Source organism: Narcine bancroftii, chromosome 7, assembly GCF_036971445.1.
Source record: "Narcine bancroftii isolate sNarBan1 chromosome 7, sNarBan1.hap1, whole genome shotgun sequence".
NCBI lineage: Eukaryota > Metazoa > Chordata > Chondrichthyes > Torpediniformes > Narcinidae > Narcine > Narcine bancroftii.
In genome coordinates this window covers 209,374,116-209,399,701 of record NC_091475.1, presented here as the reverse complement: position 1 = coordinate 209,399,701, position 25,586 = coordinate 209,374,116, and the positions used below count along the sequence as shown (strand labels likewise).

The 25,586-nt window shown below is 48.0% G+C and overlaps 1 protein-coding gene across 19 annotated transcripts in view; it reads right to left on the bottom strand.

Annotated features, from left to right (window-relative positions):
• Positions 1-25,586, bottom strand: part of gdpd5b (glycerophosphodiester phosphodiesterase domain containing 5b) — a 312,299-nt gene that overhangs the window by 61,141 nt on the left and 225,572 nt on the right. For 16 of the 19 annotated variants that reach the window (XM_069892130.1, XM_069892129.1, XM_069892135.1 and 13 more), the window contains 5 exons: positions 24,752-24,811; positions 20,904-21,002; positions 15,540-15,633; positions 9,548-9,693; positions 3,259-3,341 (listed from right to left, as the gene is read on the bottom strand). In XM_069892130.1, coding sequence (XP_069748231.1) covers positions 3,259-3,341; positions 9,548-9,693; positions 15,540-15,633; positions 20,904-21,002; positions 24,752-24,811 — 482 coding nt within the window. The remainder of the gene's footprint in view (positions 1-3,258; positions 3,342-9,547; positions 9,694-15,539; positions 15,634-20,903; positions 21,003-24,751; positions 24,812-25,586) is intronic. The other 3 variants (XM_069892143.1, XM_069892142.1, XM_069892149.1) reach the window with 3 other exon arrangements.

Genomic DNA, 25,586 nt, shown 5'->3' with positions numbered 1-25,586 from the left:
TGGACATGCGAGTCAACGGGAAGGTAACAAAGTGCTTGTTCGACAGTGGCAGCACCGAGAGCTTCATTCACCTGAGTGTGGCCCACTCCCTAAGGTTAAAGGTCCAGCCCACCACCTGCTCAATCGCCCTCGCTACCAAGGATAAGACTGTTGGTACCCTCAGGTGCTGCTCAGTTGATATAATGGTGGGAGAGGAGAATTACAGAGGATTCAGGCTCCTGGTCATGCCCAAACTCTGCACACCACTCCTCCTGGGCCTTGCCTTCGGGGGGCCCCAACCTCCACTCACATTGCACAGAACGCCAACCTACCAGCCCCGGCCAACCTGTAGCCTCTCACACTGCGCATCACCCCACCGGTGCTCTTTCCACACCTTGAGTTAGGCTGCAAACTGATTGCCGCCAGAAGTAGGCACTATTGCGCTGCAGACAGGGATTTCTTCAAGGCGGAGGTGCGGCGACTCCTGGCGGAAGGCATTATAGAGCCCAGTAACAGCCTTTGGAGAGCCCAAGTCCTGGTGGTCAAAGGGGGAAGAAAGCCGAGGATGGTTGTGGATTACAGCTAGACCATTAATTGGTACACCCAGCTGGATGCCTACCCCCTGCCGAGGATCGCCGACATGGTCAATGAGATAGCCCGCTACCGGGTTTTCTCCACAATTGACCTGAAGTCGGCATATCACCAAATCCCTATCCACCCAAAGGACAAGCCCTACACTGCCTTTGAGGTGGACGGGCGCCTGTACCAGTTCCGCTGGGTTACTTTTGGGGTCATGAACGGGATGGATCTCCATCTTCCAGTGGGAGATGGATCGTATGGTAGACCGGCACAAGCTGAAGGCAACATTCCCGTATCTGGATAACGTCACTATCTGCAGCCGTGACCAGCAGGATCACGATGCTAACCTGGAAAAATTCCTCCAGAGACGGCTACGGAGCTGAACCTCACTTACAACAAGGAGAAGTGTGTGTTTAGCACCACCCACCTCGCCATCCTGGGGTACATCGTGGCCCATGGGGTCGTCGGCCCAGATCCAGAAAGGATGCGCCTATTAATGGAGCTACCTTTCCCCCTCCACGCTAAAGGCCCTCTGCAGGTGCCTTGGCCTGTTCTCTTATTACTCGCAGTGGGTCCCTCGCTTCTCGGACAAGGTCCACCCACTGGCCCAAGCCAGAACTTTTACCCTCCCACCTGAGGTGCAGACAGCCTTCATCCACATCAGGCAGGACATCACGGATGCCGCGATGCTGGCTGTGGATGAGGACTCCCCCTTCTAGGTGGAGAGCGATGCCTCCGAGGTGGCCCTCACTGCTTCCCTCAACCAAGGGGGGCATTCCGTTGCCTTCTTCTCCCTCCATGGCTCCGAGCTAGGGCACTCTACCATTGAAAAGGAGGCCCAGGCGATTGTGGAAGCGGTCCTCTACTGGCGCCACTACATGGCCGGCAGGAGATTCAAGCTCCTCACGGACCAGCGGGCCATGGCGTTCATGTTTAACACTACCCACAAGAGCAAGATCAAGGATGACAAGATCCTGCGCTGGAGAGTCAAGCTGGCAACCTACAGCTGACATCCAGTATCGCCCCGGAAAGTTTAACAACTTTCCTGATGCCCTCTCTTGCACCTGCGCGTCTACGCACGATGACAGGCTGCAGTCATTGCATGAGTCCCTCTGCCAACCGGGCGTCACCAGGTTGTACCATTTTGTTAAGTCCCGAAATCTGCCGTACACCATCAAGGACGTCAGGGACATGACCGAGGCCTGTCGGATCTGTGTGGGGTGTAAGCCCCGCTTCTTCCGCCTCCTCCAGGCCCACGTTGTAAAGGCTACTAGGCCTTTCGAGTGTCTCGGCGTGGACTTCAAAGGGCCCCTGCCTTCCACGAACCGAAACGTCTACTCCCTCACGTTAGTGGATGAGTACTCACGCTTCCCTTTCACCATCCCTTGTCCAGACACCTCCACGGCCACTGTCATCAGGCCTTGGTGCAGATTTTAACCATGTTTGGCTACCCCGCCTTCATCCACAGCGACCGGGGATCTAGTTTCATGAGTGACGAGCTGCGCCAGTACCTGATGGCGAGGGGCATCGCGACCATTCGCACGACAAGCTATAATCCGAGAGGCAACGGGCAAGTGGAACACGAGAATGGGGTGGTCTGGAAAGCAGTCCTCCTGGCTCTTAGGTCAAAAGGGTGGGCCGTTGAATTCTGGCAGGATGCCCTGCCCGAGGCGCTCCATGCCATTCGGTCACTGCTGTGCACGGCTACCAACAAGACCCCTCATGAACGTCTGTTCTCATTCTCCAGGAGGTCGGTGGATGGAATGTCACTCCCAGCATGGCTCACGTCCCCGGGACTGGTGCTTCTGCATAACCATGTACGGACACACAAGGCCGAAGCCCTGGTAGAGCAGGTTTTCCTCCTTCATGCAAACCATAACTACGCTTATGTTAGGTTCAGCAGTGGCAGGGAGGACACCGTCTCAACCAGGGACCTGGCAGCAGAAGGAGCACCCACCACACTACGCCACCCTCCAACCCAGGACGACACTGACCGGGCATACATCCTTGTCCCCAGGCAGCTATGAGGCACGCAGGACATCCTTGACCACCAGGGGCCCGCTTCAGCCTTAGGAGACGAACCTGCCCCCTCACCCATCCAATGCAACCCACATACGTCGACCCCAGCCCCCCCGGCCAACCCTCCGCGCAGCACCACACCAGCCACACACACCCCTGCTGCCAGCCCCCCCACTTCCCCTCTGACCAGTGACCAGGAGCCAATCCTATGACGGTCACAGAGACCCTGGCGGCCACCAAATCGTCTCAACCTGTAAATATTGAATGTACAGAGTGGGTGTGATTCCTTGTTACTGACCCCCCCCCCACCACCTCTGGGACAATTTTAAAGAAGGGGGTGAATGTGGTGGTCCACCACCGGCCTACTGCAGGGGGCAACCTCTGTACCTGCAGGAGTGTAAGGGGACAGGACAACACCTGGCCAGCTGTCAATCAGTCAGCCTGAATGGATCAAGCCCCACCCGGTCGGGTGTCAATCACCCTCCGGGATATAAGCCTGCGCTGGCCTCCTGAGGCCTCACACAGAGTTGCTGCAGCTACAGCCATCCCGGCTCTGTGGAAGTCTTTGTGGATCAAAGCCTGTTGTACCTTGTGTGTGTCTGATTCTGGATAACAGCGCACCACACTCAAAGAAGCCTTTCATTGAACCTGTACATCGTCCATGCATGTGGTAAGTATCACCTGATGGTCAGATTGATGAAGAATCCATCTGTCTCCTGCTCAACTGCCTTCTGGAAGGACATCAAGGTATTCTCTGGGGCTAGCTGAAAAGGAACATGGCACAGCGATTACTACAAGATCGGAGATGCCCATCAGCGTACAAGCCAAGTTCCCAAAATACAACCCTAGTCATTTGTAGGCCAACCTTTCACAAAGACAATCCTCTATTTATAACACCTCTACTTCCTAAGGATTCTGAGGGCACTTGTGATGTCGTCGGATACTCTGCCGAATTCCTACAGATGCAGAGTGGAAGGACTATTGACTGGTTGGGTTGGGAATTCGAGTGCACAGGAACTCAGAGGGCTGCAGAAGGTGGTAAACGCAGCCAGGCCTATCACAGGCTCTGACCTCCCGTCCATTGAAGGCGTCTGTGTGAGGCGCTGCTCAAGAAGGCAGCCAACGCCATAAAGGACCCCCAACATCCTGGTCACATCCTCTTGGGGTGGGTATGGAAGCGTGAAGACCAGCTTCTTTCCAACAGCCATCAGGCTCTTGAACCTCCCCATTGTTATACTAATCGGGGACTGCTCTGAAAACACACGTCTGCACTATTGCAAGTGACATTTTTATTTGGACTGGGAAAACTGCAAATATTTATCAAATATCATATAATTAAATTTAAAAAAAGATAATAAATACATCGATTGCTTTTCATGGATGCACCAACACTTTTGTTTACTGCCTTTGCGCTTAAAAAAACAGAGAGCTAAATATTTTAATTATTTTAAATCATGAGGCATTGATCGGGTGGACCATCAGGATCTTTTCCCCAGGGCAAAACTGTGGAGCAGCCATTCTCAACCTTTTTTTTAAAACAATGGCCCCTTAGAAACGTCTTCAGTTTATGGGGCCCCTCCCTCTTTCCCCATGAAGCAGTCAAGTTTAGTTGGTTTCTTCCGTACTTCTCTCTGACCGACTGCATATAAAACGTTTTTTAAAAATTGATGTTTCAGTCCGGGGCCCCCCATTAAATGATTGGGTGCACGAGGATCTGCGTTTAAGGTGGGATTGGTGGGGGGGGGGGGGGGAGGAAGGTTTAAGGGAGATGCATGGGGCAAATAATTCAAGGCGGCGGTGGGTGCCTGGAACCGGCAGGCAGGGGGACTGGTGGAAGCAGATACAGTGGTAGTGTTAAGGCTTCTGGGTGGACCCATGAAGAGGATGGAGAGAAGCGAGCATCAGAGGTTTACTTTAATTTGGGCATCGCATTCAGGACTGACACGTGAGCCGAAGGGCCTGTTCAAATTTACAGTTATCATACAACTGCAAAGTCCAACTGGACGCAAAGGCACGTTTCTATGGGGCCATGGTCAAAAAAAGGTTGAGAATGGCTGCTCCATGGTTTAGCCCTGGGAAAGATCCTGATGGTCCACCCAATCAATGCTTCAAGATTTAAAATAATTAAAATATTTAGATCCCTGTTATTTAAGCACAAAGGTAGTAAACAAAAGTGATGGAGGAGCTGAACAGCTTCAATGAAAAGCAGTCGATATACATAAGATATTTGATAAATATTTGTAGTTTTCCCAGTCAAAATAAAAATGTCACTTGCAACAGGGCAGACGGTCCCTTTGTGTTATCGGAGCAGTCCCCCATTAGTGTATCAAGGGGCAGATTCAAGAGCCTGATGGCTGTTGGAAAGAAGCTGTTCTTCAGGCTTCCATACCTTCTGCCCGAAGAAGATGTGACCAGGAGGTTGGGGGTCCTTTATGAAGTTGGCTGCCTTCTTGAGGTAGCGCCTCACACAGACACCTCTGGCCCTTGGGGTAAAAACATGCAAGCACAGATCGAGGCACAGCTCACATATTTACGAGGTTTCCATGCAGTACGTACAAAACATAATATTGTTCGATTCTCAGAGGGATTGCATGAGCAGTTCTATCCAAAGGTGCTGTAGAAACCCAGCAGGTCACGCAGCATCCATGGAAAGCAACAGGTAGTTAAGTTTTGGTGCTCAGTGCCAAAGAACCACAGGCTAACAGGTGACAGGTGGGTGGAGGTGGCAGGGGGAAGAAAGGAGCTGAGAGGTGTTAGGAAAGAGGGGCAGAGAAGGATGCTCTCTGATCAGGCAAGTAAGGGATGTGAGTGGGGAGCTGGCGGAAGGGAGAAAAAAAAGTAGGGAAAGAGATTGGGGGAGGTGGAGGGTAATAGAAATTGGAGAAGGTAATATTGTTGCCATCTGCTTGGAGACTCCCTGGAATGAATATGAGATGTTGTTCCTCCAATTCATCCTGGCAGCACATAAGGACGGTGCTCCTCCTCTTTCCCTTCTCCCCATATTTTTACTCAGGAGTCTGCCTGATTTTTGGCTCTCCCAAGGAAGGGCTCAGCCCTGAAACATTGACTGCCGCTTGTTGCATGAGCTGCTGAGTTTCCCCAACATCTGCAGATTTAGAACATCGAACATTACAGCAAAGAGTACCGGTCCTTCAGCCCCTGATGTTGTACTGACCTATGGAAACCTACTCCACATCAGTCTAACAATTCCCTCCCTCACACCCATAACCCTCTAATTTTCTTGTATCCATGTTCCTGTCTAAGAGCCTCCAGCACCAATCCTGGCAATTCATTCCAGGCCCCCATCACTCTCTGTGTAAAAAAATTACTTTCCCCTAAACTTTCCTTCTCTCACCTTAATCAGATGTCCCATGGTATTTGCCATTTTCGCCCCAGGAAAAAGGTGCTGGCTGTCCGCCCTCATAATGTTATACTCTTCCTTCATTGCTCCAAAATGAAAAGCCCTACCTCTGTCAACTTTGCTTCATAAGGCACATTCTCCAATCCAGGCAACATTCTGGTATTTCTCCTCTGCACTCTCTCCAAAGCATCTATATCCTTCCTGTAATGGGGCGACTAGAACTTGTTTACCTGGACTGTTCCACGGTCTGGTTCAAAATATCGGCAATACTCACAATGCCCACATGGTGTCAGGAGGTACCAACGTTTAAATAGAACCGGACACACTGCTGGACGAACCCAGAGGTCAAAATGCAGGAATGGTAGAGGAGGAACACAGCAGAGTCCATAGGAGGAAAAGATACATTACCGAGGTTATTGGGTCCAGCAGAATCAGTGGGAGAACATTTTGGACCAGAACCCAGATTCCAGCATCTGCAGCTTCATGTGTGTCTCCGACTTTCAAATGAAGTTTGCATGAAATGTTTCTGCACAAATTATTCTGTCTTGTTATGTAAACACTGAATTTACATGCTTCACAAGACAGGGAAGAGCAAGTTTTAAGTTTACATTGTTCAAACCCATGTTGTCGCTGGCCTGGAGAAAAATCTTCACTATATTTATTCTGCATTGCTTTTGCTGAGAGTGTGGGTCAGTGAGGAGGGAGTTTCACTCTGTGTCTGACCCCGGGAGTGTGTGATGGGACGGTGTGGAGGGAGCTTCACTCTGTGTCCGACCCAAGAGTGTGTGATGGGACGGTGCGGAGGGAGCTTCACTCTGTGTCTGACCCCGGGAGTGTGTGATGGGACGGTGTGGAGGGAGCTTCACTCTGTGTCCGACCCAAGAGTGTGTGATGGGACGGTGCGGAGGGAGCTTCACTCTGTGTCTGACCCCGGGAGTGTGTGATGGGACGGTGTGGAGGGAGCTTCACTCTGTCTGACCCCGGGAGTGTGTGATGGGACAGGGTAGAGGGAGCTTCACTCTGCGTCTGACCCCAGGAGTGTGTAATGGGATGGTGCAGAGGGAGCTTCACTCTGTGTCTGACCCCAGGAGTGTGTAATGGGATGGTGCAGAGGGAGCTTCCCTCTGTGTCTGACCCCAAGAGTGTGTAATGGGACAATGTAGAGGGAGCTTCACTCTGTGTCTGACCCCAAGAGTGTGTAATGGGACAATGTAGTGGGAGCTTCACTCTGTGTCTGACCCTGGGAGTGTGAGATGGGATGGTGCAGAGGGAGCTTCACTCTGTGTCTGACCCCAGGAGTGTGTGATCGGATGGTGCAGAGGGAGCTTCACTCTGTTTCTGACCCCAGGAGGCTGTAATGGGATGGTGCAGAGGGAGCTTCACTCTGTGTCTGACCCCAGGAGTGTGTAATGGGATGGTGCAGAGGGAGCTTCACTCTGTGTCTGACCCCAGGAGTGTGTAATGGGATGGTGCAGAGGGAGCTTCACTCTGTGTCTGACCCCAAGAGTGTGTAATGGGACAATGTAGAGGGAGCTTCACTCTGTGTCTGACCCCAGGAGTGTGTAATGGGATGGTGCAGAGGGAGCTTCACTCTGTGTCTGACCCCAGGAGTGTGTAATGGGATGGTGCAGAGGGAGCTTCCCTCTGTGTCTGACCCCAAGAGTGTGTAATGGGACAATGTAGAGGGAGCTTCACTCTGTGTCTGACCCCAAGAGTGTGTAATGGGACAATGTAGAGGGAGCTTCACTCTGTGTCTGACCCAGGGAGTGTGTGATGGGATGGTGCAGAGGGAGCTTCACTCTGTGTCTGACCCCAGGAGTGTGTAATGGGATGGTGCAGAGGGAGCTTCACTCTGTGTCTGACCCCAAGAGTGTGTAATGGGACAATGTAGAGGGAGCTTCACTCTGTGTCTGACTCCGGGAGTGTGTGATGGGATGGTGCAGAGGGAGCTTCACTCTGTGTCTGACCCCGGGAGTGTGTGATGGGCTGGTGCAGAGGGAGCTTCACTCTGTTTCTGACCCCGGGAGGCTGTAATGGGATGGTACAGAGGGAGCTTCACTCTGTGTCTGACCCCAGGAGTGTGTGATGGGATGGTGCAGAGGGAGCTTCACTCTGTGTCTGACCCCGGGAGTGTGTGATGGGATGGTGCAGAGGGAGCTTCACTCTGTGTCTGACCCCAAGAGTGTGTGATGGGACAGTGTGGAGGGAGCTTCACTCTGTGTCTGACCCCAGGAGTGTGTAATGGGATGGTGCAGAGGGAGCTTCACTCTGTTTCTGACCCTGGGAGGCTGTAATGGGATGGTGCAGAGGGAGCTTCACTCTGTGTCTGACCCCAGGAGTGTGTAATGGGATGGTGCAGAGGGAGCTTCACTCTGTGTCTGACCCCAGGAGTGTGTAATGGGATGGTGCAGAGGGAGCTTCACTCTGTGTCTGACCCCAAGAGTGTGTAATGGGACAATGTAGAGGGAGCTTCATTCTGTGTCTGATCTTGGGAGTGTGTGTCCGGACAGTGTGGAGGGAACTTCATTCTGTGTCTGACCTGTGCAGTCATATTCCTCCTTCTGTTGACTGCACCCATGTGTAATTTCCCCTCTTGAGACCGAAATATTCTAAATCCTGCTCGTTTGCTGAGAAGACTGGCATTAAGAATACGATTCATTGTTGCTTGAACAATTTGGATGTGACAAGGTTTGGTGAGAGGTATCCAGATGAACAGCACTTCTCTGGATCCCAGGAGGGATGGTTTGGAGTCAGTGCAGGAAACATTTTACAAAAGCTGTTCCGACTGCAGCACAGACTGATCACACTTCAAGCACTGAGCAATTCTGCTGCCAACACTCATCACGCCTCAGCTGCAGATCAGAGGGGCAGACTTTTGCAAACAAGCCTGCGGATCACGAGTGCTTCCCACTTGGGGATGGAGACAGGGAGGTGGGGCTTACCAACCTCAACTGTGGATATGTATAAGTTAGGCAAGAAAGTCTGCAGATGCTGAGGTCAAGTGCAGTTCACGAAGTGCTAGAAAAACTTAGCAGGTCTCAGAGCGTCCACAGGAGATAAAGATTCATAACTGACGTTTGGGGCCTGACCCTTCCTCAGTGTCAAATGCAGTACTCAGCAGGTCCCGCAGCATCCATAGGAATTAAAGAGCCCAGTCCCACAGGTACCCTTCCTGTGGATGCTGCGTGACTGATGAGTTTCTCCAGCACATTCCTTTAATATTTATTCAGAACTTTTAATATTTTTTAGATTTAATTTTAGAGATAACATCCCCCCCCCCATCCCTTTAGGTCCAAGAGGCTGCGCCACAGTTCAACATGTGACCAATTAACCTAGGGACCCTGTATGTCTTTGGAACGCGGGAGAAATCTGGAGCAGACTGAGGGAAATCAACGCGGACATGGGGAAACTCCTTACAAACAGCGCAGGATTCGAACCCAAGTTGCTGACGCTGTGAAGGGAGTCGGGGAGCAGGAGGGGAGGTGGAGCTGAGTCCATGGCCAGATCGACTGTGGTCTCGTTGAATGGCAGAGCAGGCTCGGTGGGCTGGATGGTCTACTTCTATTCCCAATGCTCCCGTGCTTACAGCTCCAGTCAGAGGATACCTACCATCGGCGCGCCCTGGTTTCCAACGATGGCTGGCCTCTGGCCCAAATCTTCCCTGTTCATGATGCATGGCGAGGAAATCACCAGAGGGAGCAGGTAAAGAGACAGGAGGACACCCAGGTACAGCAGGAGAAGGCAAGCCTGGAACACTGAAACGCAGACAGGTGCGAGTGGTTAGCACGAGCAGGGCAGGCGGGCGGCCCTCGAATCCCGCGAGGTCGAGCATGGAACTGATGGGAAAGGGGAGAGGTGAGAGGGGCTGAATGGTTACCCACTATGCTGTAAGAAAATCCCTGTATCGTTTAGTTGCTCTCACTGCTCCTAGAGCCTCAAAGGACATGACCAAATGCAGGCAACCAGGATGCCCTCAATGCCAACTTGGTTAGCATGGCCTCACTAGTTGACTATGGAACTGGCAATAAAGAAGAGTTAAACCCAAGTCTGGAACAGGGGTCACAGCCTAAGGAGAAGGGGAAAGCCATTTCAGACTGAGATGAGAGAAACGTCTTCACTCAGAGAGTTGTCAACTTGGCGGAACTCCCAACCACAGAAAGTTCGATCGATATATTCAAATGGATGTGGCCCTTGTGGCTAAAGAGGTCAAGGGGCATGGAGATAAAGCAGAAATAATGAGGTCACATGATAATATTGAATAGTGGGGCAAGCTTGATGGACTGAATGGTCTTCTCATGCTACTATTTTCTCATTGTTCTGTCCACGTACAGCATCTCCTCGAGGACCCACAGTGATGTCGCTCCCAGGTGGATGTAGACCTGTGCTCTGTGGTTTCAAGGTGTATCTCATGTCAGGTATCCCCTGGACACTATGTAGACCTCCTGACCATGCTATTCCTACCTGCTCACATAAGGTGAGGAGTAAGGGCCTGTTGGGGTGGTGAAAGTCAATCAATAAGGGTCTGAGGAGAAGGGGGAAGCCATTTTGGGCTGAGTCAGGGAGACACTTCTTCACTCCCATAGAAATTCCACGAGACATAGGAACAGAAGTGGGCCCACCGGCCCATCGAGTTGGCTCCGCCATTCTATCACAAGCTGATCCATCCACCCTACTCTGTGGCCCTCTCCGTGACCCTTGATGCCCTGACGAATCAAATACCTGTCAATCTCTGCCTAAATACACCCTACGACCTCGTTTCCACAGCCACCCGGGGCAACAAGTTCCGCAGACTCTTGATGGTTTAGCTAAAGAAATTTTTCCCGCAACTCTGTTTTAAATTTTATCCTGAAGTTGTGGCCTCTTGTCCAACATTCCTCTACCTTGGGAAACAACTTTGTCATGTAGAACCACAGAACTTTAGCCCTTCTAGTCTGTGCTGAATCATTTCTTTGCCTCATTCCACTGACCTGCACCCTGGCCATAGCCCTCCATAACTCTCTTATCTATTTACCTGTCCAAATTCTTCTCAAGTGTTAAAATTGAACCTGAATTCACCACTTCAGCCGGAAGCTCGTTCTACACTCCCGTCACTCTCTGTGTGAAGAGGTTCACCCTCATGTTCCCTCTAAATTGTTCCCCTTTCACCCTTAATCCATGTCCTCTGGTCTGTATCTCACCCACCCTCAGTGGAAACCATTCGATGGAATCCAGACATAAAGGTGCGCCAAGTGGAATACAAAATCAATCGATTTGCTGACAAAGTGTTAATATATTTGACAGACCCTGGTGGGTAGTTGGCCAAACTAAGGACTGCACTGGTAGATTAGGGGAAGGTCTCGGGATTTAAAATAAATTTGAACAAAAGTCTAAAAGAGATTACAAACCATATCAACAAGGAAGCCAATCTAACTGGCAACAGGAAGGCATCAAATATTTAGGGGTAAGAGAAGGAAAAAGATTGAAGCAATATACATGTTAAATTATCTCCCTTTGATCCAAAAGATAGAGGAGGACTTGACTAAATGGAAAGTTCTGCCCATAACAATAGTGGGCAGAACGAAGGTGATTCCAAGACTAAAGAATCTTTTCCAAACACTGCCTTTCCATTGTCCCAGTGCTTCTTCGAGATACTCAATGAATGTGTCAGAAACATTTGGTGGAGTGGGAAGGTGGCTAGAGTCTCCATGGAAAAATTAACATGGGGATATAAATTAGGGGTTTTAAAACTGTCAGATTTCAAAATATTATTTGCCGTCCCAGGCGAGATTTATCACCTCACTGTATGGGGGGGGGGGGGGGCATTCCTGGGCACAAATCGGACTACGCTTGATAGGGGAAAGGACAGCAGGAGAATTTATATTCAAATGGAACACTAAATTATAATTTCCAAAAAGACAAATAACCCCATATTAAAACATATATACCAGATATGGCAAAAAATACATCAATGCATTAGATTGAAGGTGGGGCCATCTCCTGTTGACCCAGAACAATTTAATACCCATGATACTGGACAACAGGATCCTGGACATGATCAAGGGCAACTAATGTCATTCAAGCAATTGATAATTACATTTGGGTTATCTAATAGAACATTTTTTTACTTCCTATAATTGAGATCTGCTAAAGAGAAAAATTAGGACAAATAATGACTCTGCCATAGTGCAGCACCAAGGAGGTTCAAATTTGACAGGGGAATGTATTTAAGTTTATTTCTAGAATGCATCTTCTACTCCAGAGTGATGGCATTACACTGGTTGAGGGAGAGATGGGAGTCGGACTTCGGTACAACGATTAATGAAAACTGGTGGGAAGACTTGTGTCTAAGCAGAATGACAGGGGTTGCCAATGCCAGATACATGCTGATGCTGTATCATTTCCTGCATCAGTGGTACCTCACGTGGTAAAAAATTATGTAAATCAAAGTCAGAAATTTCAGATGCAGCGTAGAGGTTGGAACCTTTATCCACTTCACCTGGCTACGTACGAAGATGAGATCCTTCTGGGTAGACCTGGGGAACATTTTTTTAAAAATGACAAAAGTGGAGTTTCCACAAGGCCGAGAATTATTCCTTTCAGGAGATATTGGTGAAGTACAGTTTAGATTATCCAAACACCAAACTCAGTTTGTTTAAGGTCGCTTTATTGGTAGCCAGAGAGTATTTAGTAGTGGTGTGGAAGTCCCACTCCCAACTGAGTATTATACCATGGAGTACGGAAATGTAGAGCTGAAGTCAATTACATAAATTGAGGAAGACACGTTCATTGAAGTGTGGCAGCCGTACCTGAGGCGCATAGGGGTACAGATATGATCTGTACCCCCCACCGACCACCTCACCTTAAGAAATCAGTTAAGATATAAACCGTCCTGACAGATAAATAAATAAGAGACTGAATTAAGGTTGTGGCATAAACGATGTGTTTTAATTTTTTTTCTCCCTTTGCCTTTTATGGTTTATTTAATATCCGGTGAAGGGGGGAAATACTGGACTCTGTGTGATGTCTTTTTTTTGTATATATTTGCTTGAGTCTTTAAAATAAAATATTTTTAAAAAGCCTATTGACATTTAGTCTGTATATCCCCCTCATAATTTTAAATACCTCCATCAAATCTCCCTTCATTCTTCTCCGCTCCACAGTATAAAGTCCTAACCTGTTTAACCTTTCCCTGTAACTCAGTTCCTGAAGTCCAGGCAACATCCTAGTAAATCTTCTCTGCACTCTTTCTATCTTATTGATATCTTTCCAGTAGTTAGGTGACTAAAACTGCACACAATAGTCCAAATTTGGCCTCACCAATGTCTTTTACAACTTTACCATAACATCCCAACTCCTGTGCTCAATACTTTGATTTATGAAGGCCAAGATGCCAAAAGCTCTCTTTACAACCCTGTCCACCTGCAATGTCACTTTCAGGAAACTATGTATCTGTATTCCCAAATCCCTCTGTTCTACCCGACTGCTCAGGGCCCAACCATTCACTGTGAACATTCTTTTTGGTTTGTCCTTCCAAAATTCAACACCTCACACTTGTCTGCATTAAATTCTATCTGCCATTTTTCAGCCCATTTTCCCAGCTGGTCCAGATCCCTTTGCAAGCTTTGAAAACTTCTTTGCTGTCCATAAAGCCTCCAATCTTAGTGTCATCTGCAAACGTTCTGATCCAATTCACCATATTATCATCCAGATCATTGATATAGATGACAAACCACAATGGTCCCAGCACCGATCCCTGAGGCACACCACTAGTCACAGGCCTCCAGTCTGAGAAGCAACCATCCACTACTACTCTCTGGCTTCTCCAATCCAGCCATTGTCAAATCCAGTTCCCTACTTCACCATGAATACCTAGCGTCTGAATCTTCCTGATTAACCTCCCAACCAGGACCGTGTCAAAGGCCTTACTAAAGTCCACATAGACACATTCACACCCTTTCCAATGTCAACTTTGTGGGTAGCCTCCTTGAAAAACTCTATCAGATTAGTTAAACACGACCTACCACGCACAAAACCATGTTAAGTATCCCTAATCAGTTTTGGCTATCCAAATAATTGAATATCTGATCTCTTAGAACACCTTCCCATAATTTACCTACCATTCACCGGCCTATAATTTCCAGGTTTACTTTTAGAGCCTGTCCAGGCCTTTCAGCATTCAAAAGGCAGCCTCTATGATGTCCCCCTCAACCTTCTGTTCTCTAACGCGTACAACCCAAGAGCCGATAAACGTTCCTCATATGCTAATCCTTTCATCATTCCTGCTATTCCTGAATGTTGTTAAGCCTAGTTCATTTTAGCTAAAAGGGCTAAGGGGTGTGGGGATAAAGGGGAATAGTTGCACAGAGTGGACTTGGAGATGTTTCCAGCAGTGGGAGACTCTAGGACCAACCTCAGAATAAAAGGACATCCCTTTAGAACAGAGATGAGGAGGAATTACTTCAGTCGGAGGGAGGTAAATCTGCAGAATTCATTGCCACAGATGGCTGTTGAGACCAAGTCACTGAGTAGATTTAAAGTGGAGGTTCTTGATTAGTCAGGGTGTCAAAGATTAAGGGGAGAAAGAAGGGGAATGGGGTTGAGAGGAAAAATAAGTCAGTCATGATTCGAATGGGGCAGCAGACTTGATGGGCTGGATGGTCTGAAGTTGCTCCTATGTATTTGGGTATTTAAGGACTGAAGTGCTCGGTATGATTTTTACAATCTCTCGGTGGCCATGGCTTCCTTATAAATTTAAGTTTATTGCCAGAAATTACCTTGTTAAGGGTTCGTCCGTGAGCAGTCGAATGGGTTATTTAATTTAAATTTCATTTGGAGCCCTTTCAGCCCAGGAGTTCGCACCACCCAAATACACTCACATGACCAATTAAACTGCTGTCCCCATATGTCTTTGGGTCATGGGAGGAGCACCTGGGGGACAACGCACAAACCCTGCACAGGCAGCGCCGGTTTTGAACCCAGGTCACTGGCGTTGTAATGACGTAGTGCTAACCACTGTTCTAATCGAGCCGCCCAGTGTTGTTCTCTGTTCTTTGCTCTAAATGTAGATCGCTATTTTCTGCCCTTTATTCTCTGTCTAAATCCAGTGTTTCCTCTTTGCATCTAATCACAATTCCCCCCATATCCATGCCTATCACTTGTATTTTGTTACAGGTGAAGGGGAAAGGATTGTTTGTACCACAGAGACCACCCTCCCCATAATGCTACTTGTCCAGAGAAAGCTCACTGTCTTTTCCCCAGGGTCAATGATTCTCGAAGTCAAGGGCAGAGGTTTGAGGTGAGAAGGGAGAGATTTAAGAGGGACCAGAGGGTTTTCACTCGGGAGGGAGGTGTTCATATCACGAGCGAGCTGCCACAAGAGGCTGAGGAAGCAGGTACAACTGAAATGTTCAAAAGACATGTCTGACGCATGGATAGGAAGGGTTGAAATATGCCAACTTGGTCACCTTGGAAGATTTGGAGCAAAGGGCCTTTTTGAACACATCGACAGAAATCCTGGCATTAATTTGAGGTGAGATCCCCACTCTGGAAAGTAGCGGGGCAATGCTGTGAAGGACACGGACTGTGAACGAGGGAGTGGGGAGGCAACGTGGGTGGTACATACCAATTCTCTCCGATCGGGCGAACTGCCCGGCCACCAGCCAGGCCAGCAATGTAACCACAGCAACCGCGCCAATGTGCAGAAAGGGAGCAGTGGCCTGTGTGAGGGAAGAAAAGATCAAAGTCAGAGGGGAGGGGGGGGGAGAGATGAGAGAGAGAGAGAGAGACAAAGAGATAGAAAGAGAGGGAGTGAGATAGAGGGGAGAGATAGAGGAGAGGGAGAGATGAAAGAGAAAGAGGAGAGAGAGAGACAGAGGGGAGAAGTAAGAGAGAGATAAGAGAGGGGGAGAGATAAGAAAAGAGAAAGATGGAGAGAGGGGGTGTGAGATAGGGGAGAGAGTGAGAGAGAGATGGAACAACTGCCTTTATGCACCTTACAGGAATACAGTAAAACTCCGATAATCCAGCATGCCGTTGAACTAGCAGACTTTTTGAACTGCTGAATGCTAATTCTGTAATGGTCCAGTGCTTTTTTTAAGATGTAACACATCCAATACTTTTTCAAAATAGAGACATTTAAAAACATTTAGACAGGCTCATAATAGAGGGTTACGGGTGTGAGGGACGGAAGGGTTAGATTGTTCGGAAGTAGGTTTACATAGGTCAGAGCAACATCTTGGACCAAAGGGCCTGTACTGTGCTGGAATGTTCTATGTTTAAACTGTCAAATACTAAAAAACACGTGTTGAAGGTGAAGGGGGTGGGGTGTTTAAGGGAGATGTGTGGGGCAACTTTTTACAGGAGTATTTTGAGAGTGTCCTATCCGGCTGCATTGCTGTATGGGATGGTAGCTGCAAAGCATCAGGCCGGAAGGCAATACAGTGGATCATCAAAATGGCCGAGGAGATCACTGTGGTTTCCCTTTCCTCCATTGAAAATGTTCATCGCGAGCGTTGTTTAAATAGGACTCAAAGAATTATGGAGGATCCCTACCATCCAGCACACAGGATCTTTGACCCACTGCCTTCAGGAAGGAGATACAGGAGCATCAAAATCAGGGCAGCCAGGCTGGGAAACAGCTTCTTCCCACTTCTAATTATATATATAAAATTGTAAAAAAAAATATATATATATATATATATATATATACACACACACACACATATATATATATATATACACACACACACACACACACACACACACACACACACACATACACATATATATATATAATTATATCTTCAAGAAATTACTATGAGCTGTGTATTGTGTGTGCATGTGTATGTACCGTGGTCTGGAGAAATTATGTTTCATTTGTTTGCATGTGTCCAGTCAGATGATACTCAACTTGAACTTGATAGTAATGGGTGCCTGGAACGGGCTACCAGGGGCAATGGTAGTGTCTAAGAGGGTTCTATGTAGCAGATGGAGGGATATGGACCATGTGCAGGCAGCAGTTCGATTTGGGTAGCATGTTTGGACATCAAAGTTCAAGTTTACATGTACCAAGGTGCAGTGAGAAAGTCTGTTTTACGATCAGTCCAGCTCGTCATCCAGTACAGAGTGGAGCAAGTAAAGCATAGCACAGAAGTGCAGAGTTACAGGGAGAGATCAGGTGTAACTGGAGTGGCACGGTTGGTGTAATGGTTAGCGCAACGCCTTTATAACGTCAATGATTGGGACCAGGGTTCGAATCCCGTGCTTTCTGCAAGGAATTTGTACGTTCTCTTTGTGCCTGCATGGGTTCTCCCTGGGGACTCTGGTTTCCTCCCACTGCTTCAAAATGTACTGGGGGTGTAGGTAAATTGAGTGGCACAGACTTGTGGGCCAAATGGCCTATTTACCCTGCTGTACATATGTATGTCAAAGGCAGCATTGTTTTACCAGTGTGGGTTCATTCAGGAGTCTGATAACAGCAGAAAAAAATACTGTCTTTAAATCTGGTGTTGCGAGATCTCACACTCGTGTATATTCTTCCTGATGGGAGTGGGGTGAAGAGAGCATGGCCAGGATGGGCTGAGTCTTTTAATATGTCAGCTAGTTTTCTAAGGGAGCAGGAAACAATGATGGAGTTGATGGGCTGAAGGGTCTTGTGCTAGGTTCTATTGTATTGCATTTTCCAGTGACCTAGGTTGTTTAAAAGGGAAGTTGGACATGGTTCTATTGGCTAAAGCAGTGGTTCCCAACCTTTTACTTTCCACTCACATCCCACTTTAAGTCATTCCTTCAGCGTAAGTGCTCTGTGATTAGTAAGGGATTGCTTAAGGTGGGATGTGAATGGGAAGGGAAGGTTGAGGATCACTGTTCTAGACCCAATTGTTACTGAAATATTTTGCTTGAGAAAAATTGTCATCGGCCCATTTCCTTTGGAAGTTCTGAAACCCTGCACATAATGAATCAATTTGGAACGATTAAAAGAGTGGTTTTCAAACTTTTTCTTACCATCCACATACCACCTTAAGCAATCACTTACTAATCACAGAACAGTTATGGCATAGGAAATACTTAAAATGGTATGTGAGTGGGAAGTAAAAGGTTGGAAACCACTGGGCTAAAGGGATCAAGGACTGTGGAAAGAAAGCAGGGATACTGAGGTCACATGATCAGTCATGATTGGCAGGAATCGTGTTCCCAATGAGTGGAAAGAGAATTTCGCAGGAATCACCTTGTGAGCCAGATGCCAAATTTTCAGGATTTCAGAAAAGTTGGATCACATGATCAGAGTTTCCCTGTGTAGACTTTGGTACATGGGGCAGGGTCTGCAATGATAGGAGATACCTTCAGAGAGGACATCACAGGCTGGGACTTGGAGTACACTGTTCCCCTTGCATTGTGGCCCAGAGGGACTTCCCTCCCCTCCACCGACTCTATCCACACCACCTGCAGCCTGGAGGCAGCCAACATACTGATGGACCCATCACTCCCTGGACACACTCTTTTCTCCCTCCTCCCATCGGGGAGAAGGCCCAAGACTGTGAAAGAGCACATTAACAGGATTAAGGACAATTTCTCCTCTGCAGCCATCAGGCTCCTGAATGAACCCCACAACAGTGGTTCCATGCTACCTTTTGGCACTAACTGATCCTCCATTTCATTGTAAATCTGTACTCTGTAAATTGTTACCCTTTGTTTCCTATGGATGTCGCGTGACCTGCTGAGTTTCTCCAGAACCTTTGTGCAATGCACTTGACCCCAACATCTGCAGACTTTCCTATTAAACTTAATGTTAGAGATAAAGGTGGCCCAGTTAGCGTAGAGGTTAGCACAACACTATTACAACGCCAGCAACCCGGGTTCATATCTGCCTCTGTCTGTAAGGAGTTTATATGTTCTCCCCATAACCTGATTTGGGTTTTCCCCTGGTCATCCAGTTTGCTCCCACGTTCCAACAGGGTCCGTAGGATAACTGGTCACATGGTTGTATTTGGGCAGTGCGGAGGGGCCTGTACCCTGGTGTAGTTCTGTAGCGTGAATAAAAGCTCACGACTGGAGGGAGAATAAACACTCTTATTCGCTTATAACTAAAGGTAGGGTCTCATAGTTGTCTTCGGAAAGGTGCTGGGTTTAGGTGGGAAACGAGGGTTATAAGTGAGCAGATGGAGGCGGGGCCAGCCATCGGCACAACACACTATCAGTGAATCCCAGGTCACGGCAAGTTCTAAATTAAAATTTAATTAAATAGCCAGTTAGACTGCTCACAGAAGAACCCTTCTCAGTGCACTAGGTAATTTGTGACAATAAACGTAAACTTAAAAGGTGGCCGCGGTCACTGAGAGATCCTTCTTCCACCTGTCTTCGCCAGGGTTGTCTCGACCCAGGATTTCTGCAAATTCAGGAGGTTACATCTAGGGGAGATGTCAGATGTATGTTTTTTACTCAGAGAGTGGTGGGTGCCTGGAATGCATTTTGGGGGGTGGTGGTGGAGTCTGATACAATATTGGTGGCACGGTGAGCGTAGCAGTTAGTTTGAACACCAAACCACAGGAGTGAGCTGAGAGTCAGGGAGTGGGTGAGGGAGGGGATTGACCGGGGTGGTCCCGGGAACTGGTGATGCTGCTTCACAGCTTTGGAGACATGGGTTCCATCCAGACCATGGGCCAGCAGTCCTTCCAGACTTCTTTCAACACATTTACTTTTTTAAAGCATTCTTTAAACACGGTCAGAAACCTTTTCCCAGGGCACTAGAGGACATGCGTTTAGAGTGAGAGTGGGGAAAGGTGAATGGAGATGAATGGGGAAGGATTATTTTTGCACAGAGATGGGTGGGTGCCTGGAATGTGCTGCCAGGGGTTGTGATGGAAGGAGATACAATAGTACAGGTTGCACCTCTCTTATCTAGCGCTCTGTGGTCGGACAACTCCCGTGGTTCGGCACATTTGAATTTTCCAGCTTTTGAACCCCGGTCTCGATCAGTGGCGCTGTAAAGACGTTGTGCTAATTACACGCTAACTGTGCTGCCCCCACAGTGTTATTTCCTGTTTTAAGCTTTGATATGTTTACGTAGGGGGCTCCCTTGGGCAGATTTCCATTATTTTCTGAGGTCCAGCAATGGCCAGGTCCCGACATTGCCAGATTAAAGAGGTACAACCTGTAGTATTTTTGATGCTTCCACACAGACGCATGAATACGAAGGGTTTGGTGGGATATAGATCATGTGCAAGCAGCATCAGAATTTTAATTTAATTTGGTATTGTGCTCAGTGCAGACGCTATTGTGATATTTGACAGGGATTGGGGATGAGAGGTGTATCAGACTGAGGTCTTAGATGGGGCAGTTAGTGCGAGGCTATCACAGCGCCAGCGATTCAGGTTTGAATCTGGCACTGTCTCTAAGGAGTTTGTGCGTTCTCCCCGTTTCTGTGGGAGTTCCCTCCGGGGTGCTCCCATTTCCTCCTGCCCTTCAAAAATGCACACGGGTTGGAGGTCAATGGGGTGCATTTGGGCGGCATGGGTTTTTTTTTAAATTTTTTATTTTTCACACCATAAATCACATTAACCATGATACACACTTTTTCCTTTTCACACATTATACAGTGCCATTTTCTCCCCCCCACCCTCCCTCCTCCCATCCCACCCTCCCTCCCTCCCCCCTCCTGGGCGGCATGGGTTCATGGGCCTGAAGAACCTGTTACTGTGCCGTGTCCAAATTGGGGCATTTAAAAGTCTCTTAAGCAGGCACATGGATGAAAGAAAAACAGAGAGTTATGAGTGCGAGATATGGAAGGGTTGGTTTGTTGTGGAGTAGGTTGGCATAAGTGGGCTGAAGGGCCTGCACTGTGTTGGAATGCTCTAAGTTCTAAGCTCACAATGAGTGCAGGTTGAAGAATGAACATTGTAGCTGGCTAAACACTGAGAGGAAAGGGAAAGGAAACCAGAGAGGGGGCTGGGAGGGGGACGAGCAAGATCACAGGAGTGCGGGTACCCACCTGAAATGATATCTGAATAATATCCCATTCCTCGCTCCACATCTGATTCACTGATATCATTGCCACAAGGAGGGTCACCATCACCACCATCAGTCCAACCTGCAAGAGCAGACGGGATATAGAAGCCTGCTGGGAGCCTGCTTGCCCTGCTCCTCCGGACCCTGCCCAATCTTTGGCCGCCACCACCCAAACGTTACCCACCAGCACCTTTTCTGCACCCACCTAAATCCCTTGGGGCAAAGGAAACTGCTAATGCTGGAAACCAAAAAAGCCAAATAAATTCCCCAGAATTTCCAGGGTGGTGAAGAAGGCAGCACGAGCTGTCCTCAGAAGGGAAGGAGGGATGTCACGTAACATCTGTACGAGACGTCGGTGAGACCGTATTGGGCACACTGTGTGCACTTCTGGTCGCTCAGGTGTCGGAAGGACAACAGTAAGTGGGATGGGGCAGAGAGAATTCACTAAGATGTTGCCAGAACAGGAGGGGTTGAGTATGGGGAGAGGGCGGATACCAAGAAGGTTTAGATACCGAGTTTAATTGGTTATCAAATGGAGCAGATTCCAACTCCAGAGGCCACGGACAAGATGGTGGGTCTCGCTGCAGCGCAGGCGGATGGTCCAGGACAAGGGAATGCTGCTGCCGAGTTGGATCCTGGGGGAAGTGAAGAGTGCTGGCGGCTGAATCTGGCCATGAGTGGGGGCAATGAAGGACCACTCTGCTCATGCTCAGAGACTGAAGGCATCACCATCGTGACTCAGGGCATGGCGGTTTCTGGAAAAGTCTGGGGAATGGTGTGGGGGTGGAGGGTAGAGTGGAAGGAGCGGGAGAGGCAAAGGTCGATGGAGAGAGAGCGGCTGGATATGGGGTGGTGCGGGTGGGGGGCAGGCATTAGACATCCCCACCAAACAACACACAGGCACAACAGGGACAGTAGAGTTGGTAGAGGTGGCTCTTGGAAGGAATCTTCCTCCTTCCCTCTTCCCTTCCTTCTCACCCACTTCTCCTTCCCTCCCGTCCCTCTATGGAACAGGATTCCAGAGGGTGGCGACCCTTTGAACAACACACCAAAGAAAGCTTTTCACCACATCCCCGTACATGTGACAATCCTGAATAAATCTATACTGATTGCTGCCGGGTTCCCCGACTCTAGAACATCCACCGAGGTCACCAATGACATGCCAGCACATGACCAGCAGGAGGAATAGAACGTGAAAATTCTCTCCTGATATCGAGAGGAAAGGATCATCCTGGGTTTCCAATCCCTGTTGCTCATTCAGTTCAGATCAAGTTTATTGTCACATGTATAAGGGTGCAACGATAAAATTTGTTTGGCAAGCAGTCCAGCGTGACATTCCAAACATAGGACAACAAGACACAGTAAAGAGTGCAGTTACAGAGAGATCAGTTGGTATGGAGCAACTTTTACTGGTGTGAGGCTCATTCAGGAGTCTGATAACAGCAGGAAGGCAACAATTATTGAATCCAGGGGTGCTTGATCTCATCCCCGTGAATCTTCTTCCTGATGCAGTGGGGGGAGAGAGTGGGGTGGGCCTTTTAATATGTTGGCTTCTTTTGCAAGGCAAGGAGAAATTTAGATAGAGTGGATAGAGGGGAGGGAGTGTGTGTGTGATGGTCTAAGCCACATTCACAACCATCCTTGGACTTGGGCAGTTCCTGTCGAATGCAGTGATGCGACTCAACAGGTTGTGTTTGATAGTGTCCATGTAGAAGTTATTATTTAGTCAGGATAACGTGGAACTATTTTGTAACGGTGTAAGAATACACCCTTCTCACTGTAGTAACTGTAGTGTCCCACATATCAGTAAATAAAATCTCTTCTGTTATTCCAATCTTGCATCTCTAAGTTATTTAAGAAGCCTCCCAAGTAAATGTCCTCAGGCTTCCGAGGAAGTAGAGAGGGCGGTGCACTTGGCCACTGCATCAAAGTGGGTGGACCAGGACAGGTCGCTGGAGATGTTTACCACCCCAGTGCTGTCCTCTGAATCCACCTCAGCACTGTTGATGGATTTGGGTTTATTGTGATGCCACAGCTAGTAAAACACCCCACTGGGACTTCAGATGATCCATTACAAAAGGAGGCTCTCTGGCCTACAGGCAAAAGTGCTGGAGAATCCCAGCAGGTCACGCAGCATCCACAGGAAGTAAAATGCAAATTGACGTTTTGGGCCTGGGTCCTTCGTCAGCAGTCAAGAAGAACAGGTAGAGGCCGAAATAAAAATGAGGCCTACCTTGCCTTCACTTCTTGAACTCAGCTAATGCCACCACCTTCCTGCTCTTCCCCTTGTACCCAAGATGCTGTCATTCCCAACGAAACAACAATTAAAAGGGAATGGAGAGGAAGGGAAAGATTGGGCACAAGAGGCTTCAGACGCAGGAACCTGGAGCAAAAAACTCCAGGAGGGTGACCATGGATGCGGATCAGTGGCGGGGGGGGTTCACCGGCTGAAGGACCCACACAAGCTGCTGGAGACCAGCTCAGAAGAACCAGGCATTGGATCTGGGGTTCAAGAAGGGCTCCAAAGGAGCCTTGGGCATTGAAGGCTTCCTGATTATATTGGAGATTTGGATGTGGATCTCGGGATGCCAATGGATCAAACCGTGCGGCTGCAGAGGCTGCGGGAGCACTGGAGGTGAATCCATGACACTCGGTGTCTCTGAAGCGATTCCCGTTTGCTTCTCTTTCTCTTTATCATTAGGGGTCAGTGCAACTATTTGCCTTAAGGCTGAAAAATGTCGAAGGATATCATGTATATTTTATATCATTATGTGACAATAAAAGGAATCTTTGAAAAAACTGCTGGAGGAACTCAGCGGACCAAGCAGCATCCGTAGGGAGATGTCTTGGATCCTGACACAGAGCCTTGACCCAAAACCTTCTTCCTCTGCAGATGCCTGCTGGCCCGCTGAGTTCCCCCACCGTTTTCCTTTGTTTTCCTCACTCGAGAAAGAGACAAGAAATCTTTGGATCTGATCTCCATGGAGGAGATCCACAAGAGACAGTGTCTTAAAAAAGAAGCCTCTATCCTCAAAGACCACCCCACCCCCAACACCTAGGCCATGCCCCCTTCACTCTGCTACCATCGGGGAAAAGTCGAGCACTCAGCGGCACAAGGACAACTTTTTCCCCGCTGCCATCAGATTCCTGAATGATCAATGAACCAAAGACACTGCCTTACTTTTCATACACTGTTATTTGTACTTTTAATAATGTTGTAAGATGGTTATAATATGAATGTTTACACTATATAACCATATTAAGAAGACAGAGAGAGTGCAGAGAAGATTTACAAAAATGTTGCCTGGGTTTCAGCATCTGGAATACAAGGAGAGATTGAGCAAATTAGGTCTTTATTCCTTGGAACGTAGAAGGCTGAGAGGGGATTTGATTGAGGTGTTGAAGATAATGAGAGGGATCGATAGAGTTGATGTGGAAAGGCTTTTCCCATTGAGAGTAGGAGAGATGGATACAAGAGGTCATGGGTTGAGAGTTGACGGGCAAAGGTTTAGGAGTAACATGAGGGGGAACTTCTTTACTCAGAGAGTAAAGAATGGGCTTCCAGGAAAGGTGATGGAGGCAGGGTCAATTTTATTATTTAAGAAAGAGTTGGATAAGTATATGGATGGAAGGGGAATGGAGGGATATGGGCAGAGTGCTGGTACGTAGGATTAGAGGAGGGTTCTTGAATCAGTGCGGACTAGAAGGGCCAAATTGGCCTGTTTCCGTGCTGTAATTGTTTTATGGTTATACTATGAGGCTGTTGAAAAACACCGAATTTCATGACTTGTTCGTGATAATAAATCCTGATTCTAATCCTTTGGCACTTACCTTGTGCAGCCAGTACAGATTCATCTGTTGCCCCACTGCTATGTGACATAGTGCTAAAAACTGAAAGAGGAGACATTGTATTAAGTGAGGCATTGTGTCGCTGAAGAGGAGGCCGTTTGGTCGATCATGCTAATACTGGGAAACGCAACTCTGGAACAGTCAGTCAACCTTCACAAGAATGCATTCATCATCAGTCTCCACACTGGACCCCTCTAAACCCAATTGGGGTGAAATAATGAGTGGGATGAAGTTTAACAGGAATAGATGAGATAGAAACAAGGTTGATTCAAATGTTAAAAGTTCAGATTTATTGTCAGAGAACGTGCATGACATCACATACAACCATGAGATTCCTCTTCCTGCAGGTCAGGCAGGATTTCCACTTAAAATTTTTAATTCAGTGAGAATGCTGAACTGCTCAAACTAACTATCTGAAATTCTCATATTTACAAAACTATATTTATTTATTCGTAGATATTAAATTCTTGTCCTGCATATGTATTATTTGTTTGTTTGTGTGTTATATCTGGTTGTGTGTCTGCATGTTTTTGCACCGAGGACCGGAGAACACTGTTTCGTCGGGTTGTACTTGAACAATCAGATGATAACAAACTTGAATTAATTTGCCAATGGCGGATGAGTCTGGAACTAGGGCACAGAGTCTCAAGATTCGGGTGGGAGTAGATTTAGGAAAGAGATGAGAGGGAACTGCTTCTCCTGAGGACGAGTGAATCTGTGGAATTCCCCACCTAAGGAAGCAGCAGAAGGTGGAGACACACAGGAGAGAGCAGACACTGGAATCTGGAGCCAAACACAATCTGTTGGAGGAGCTCAG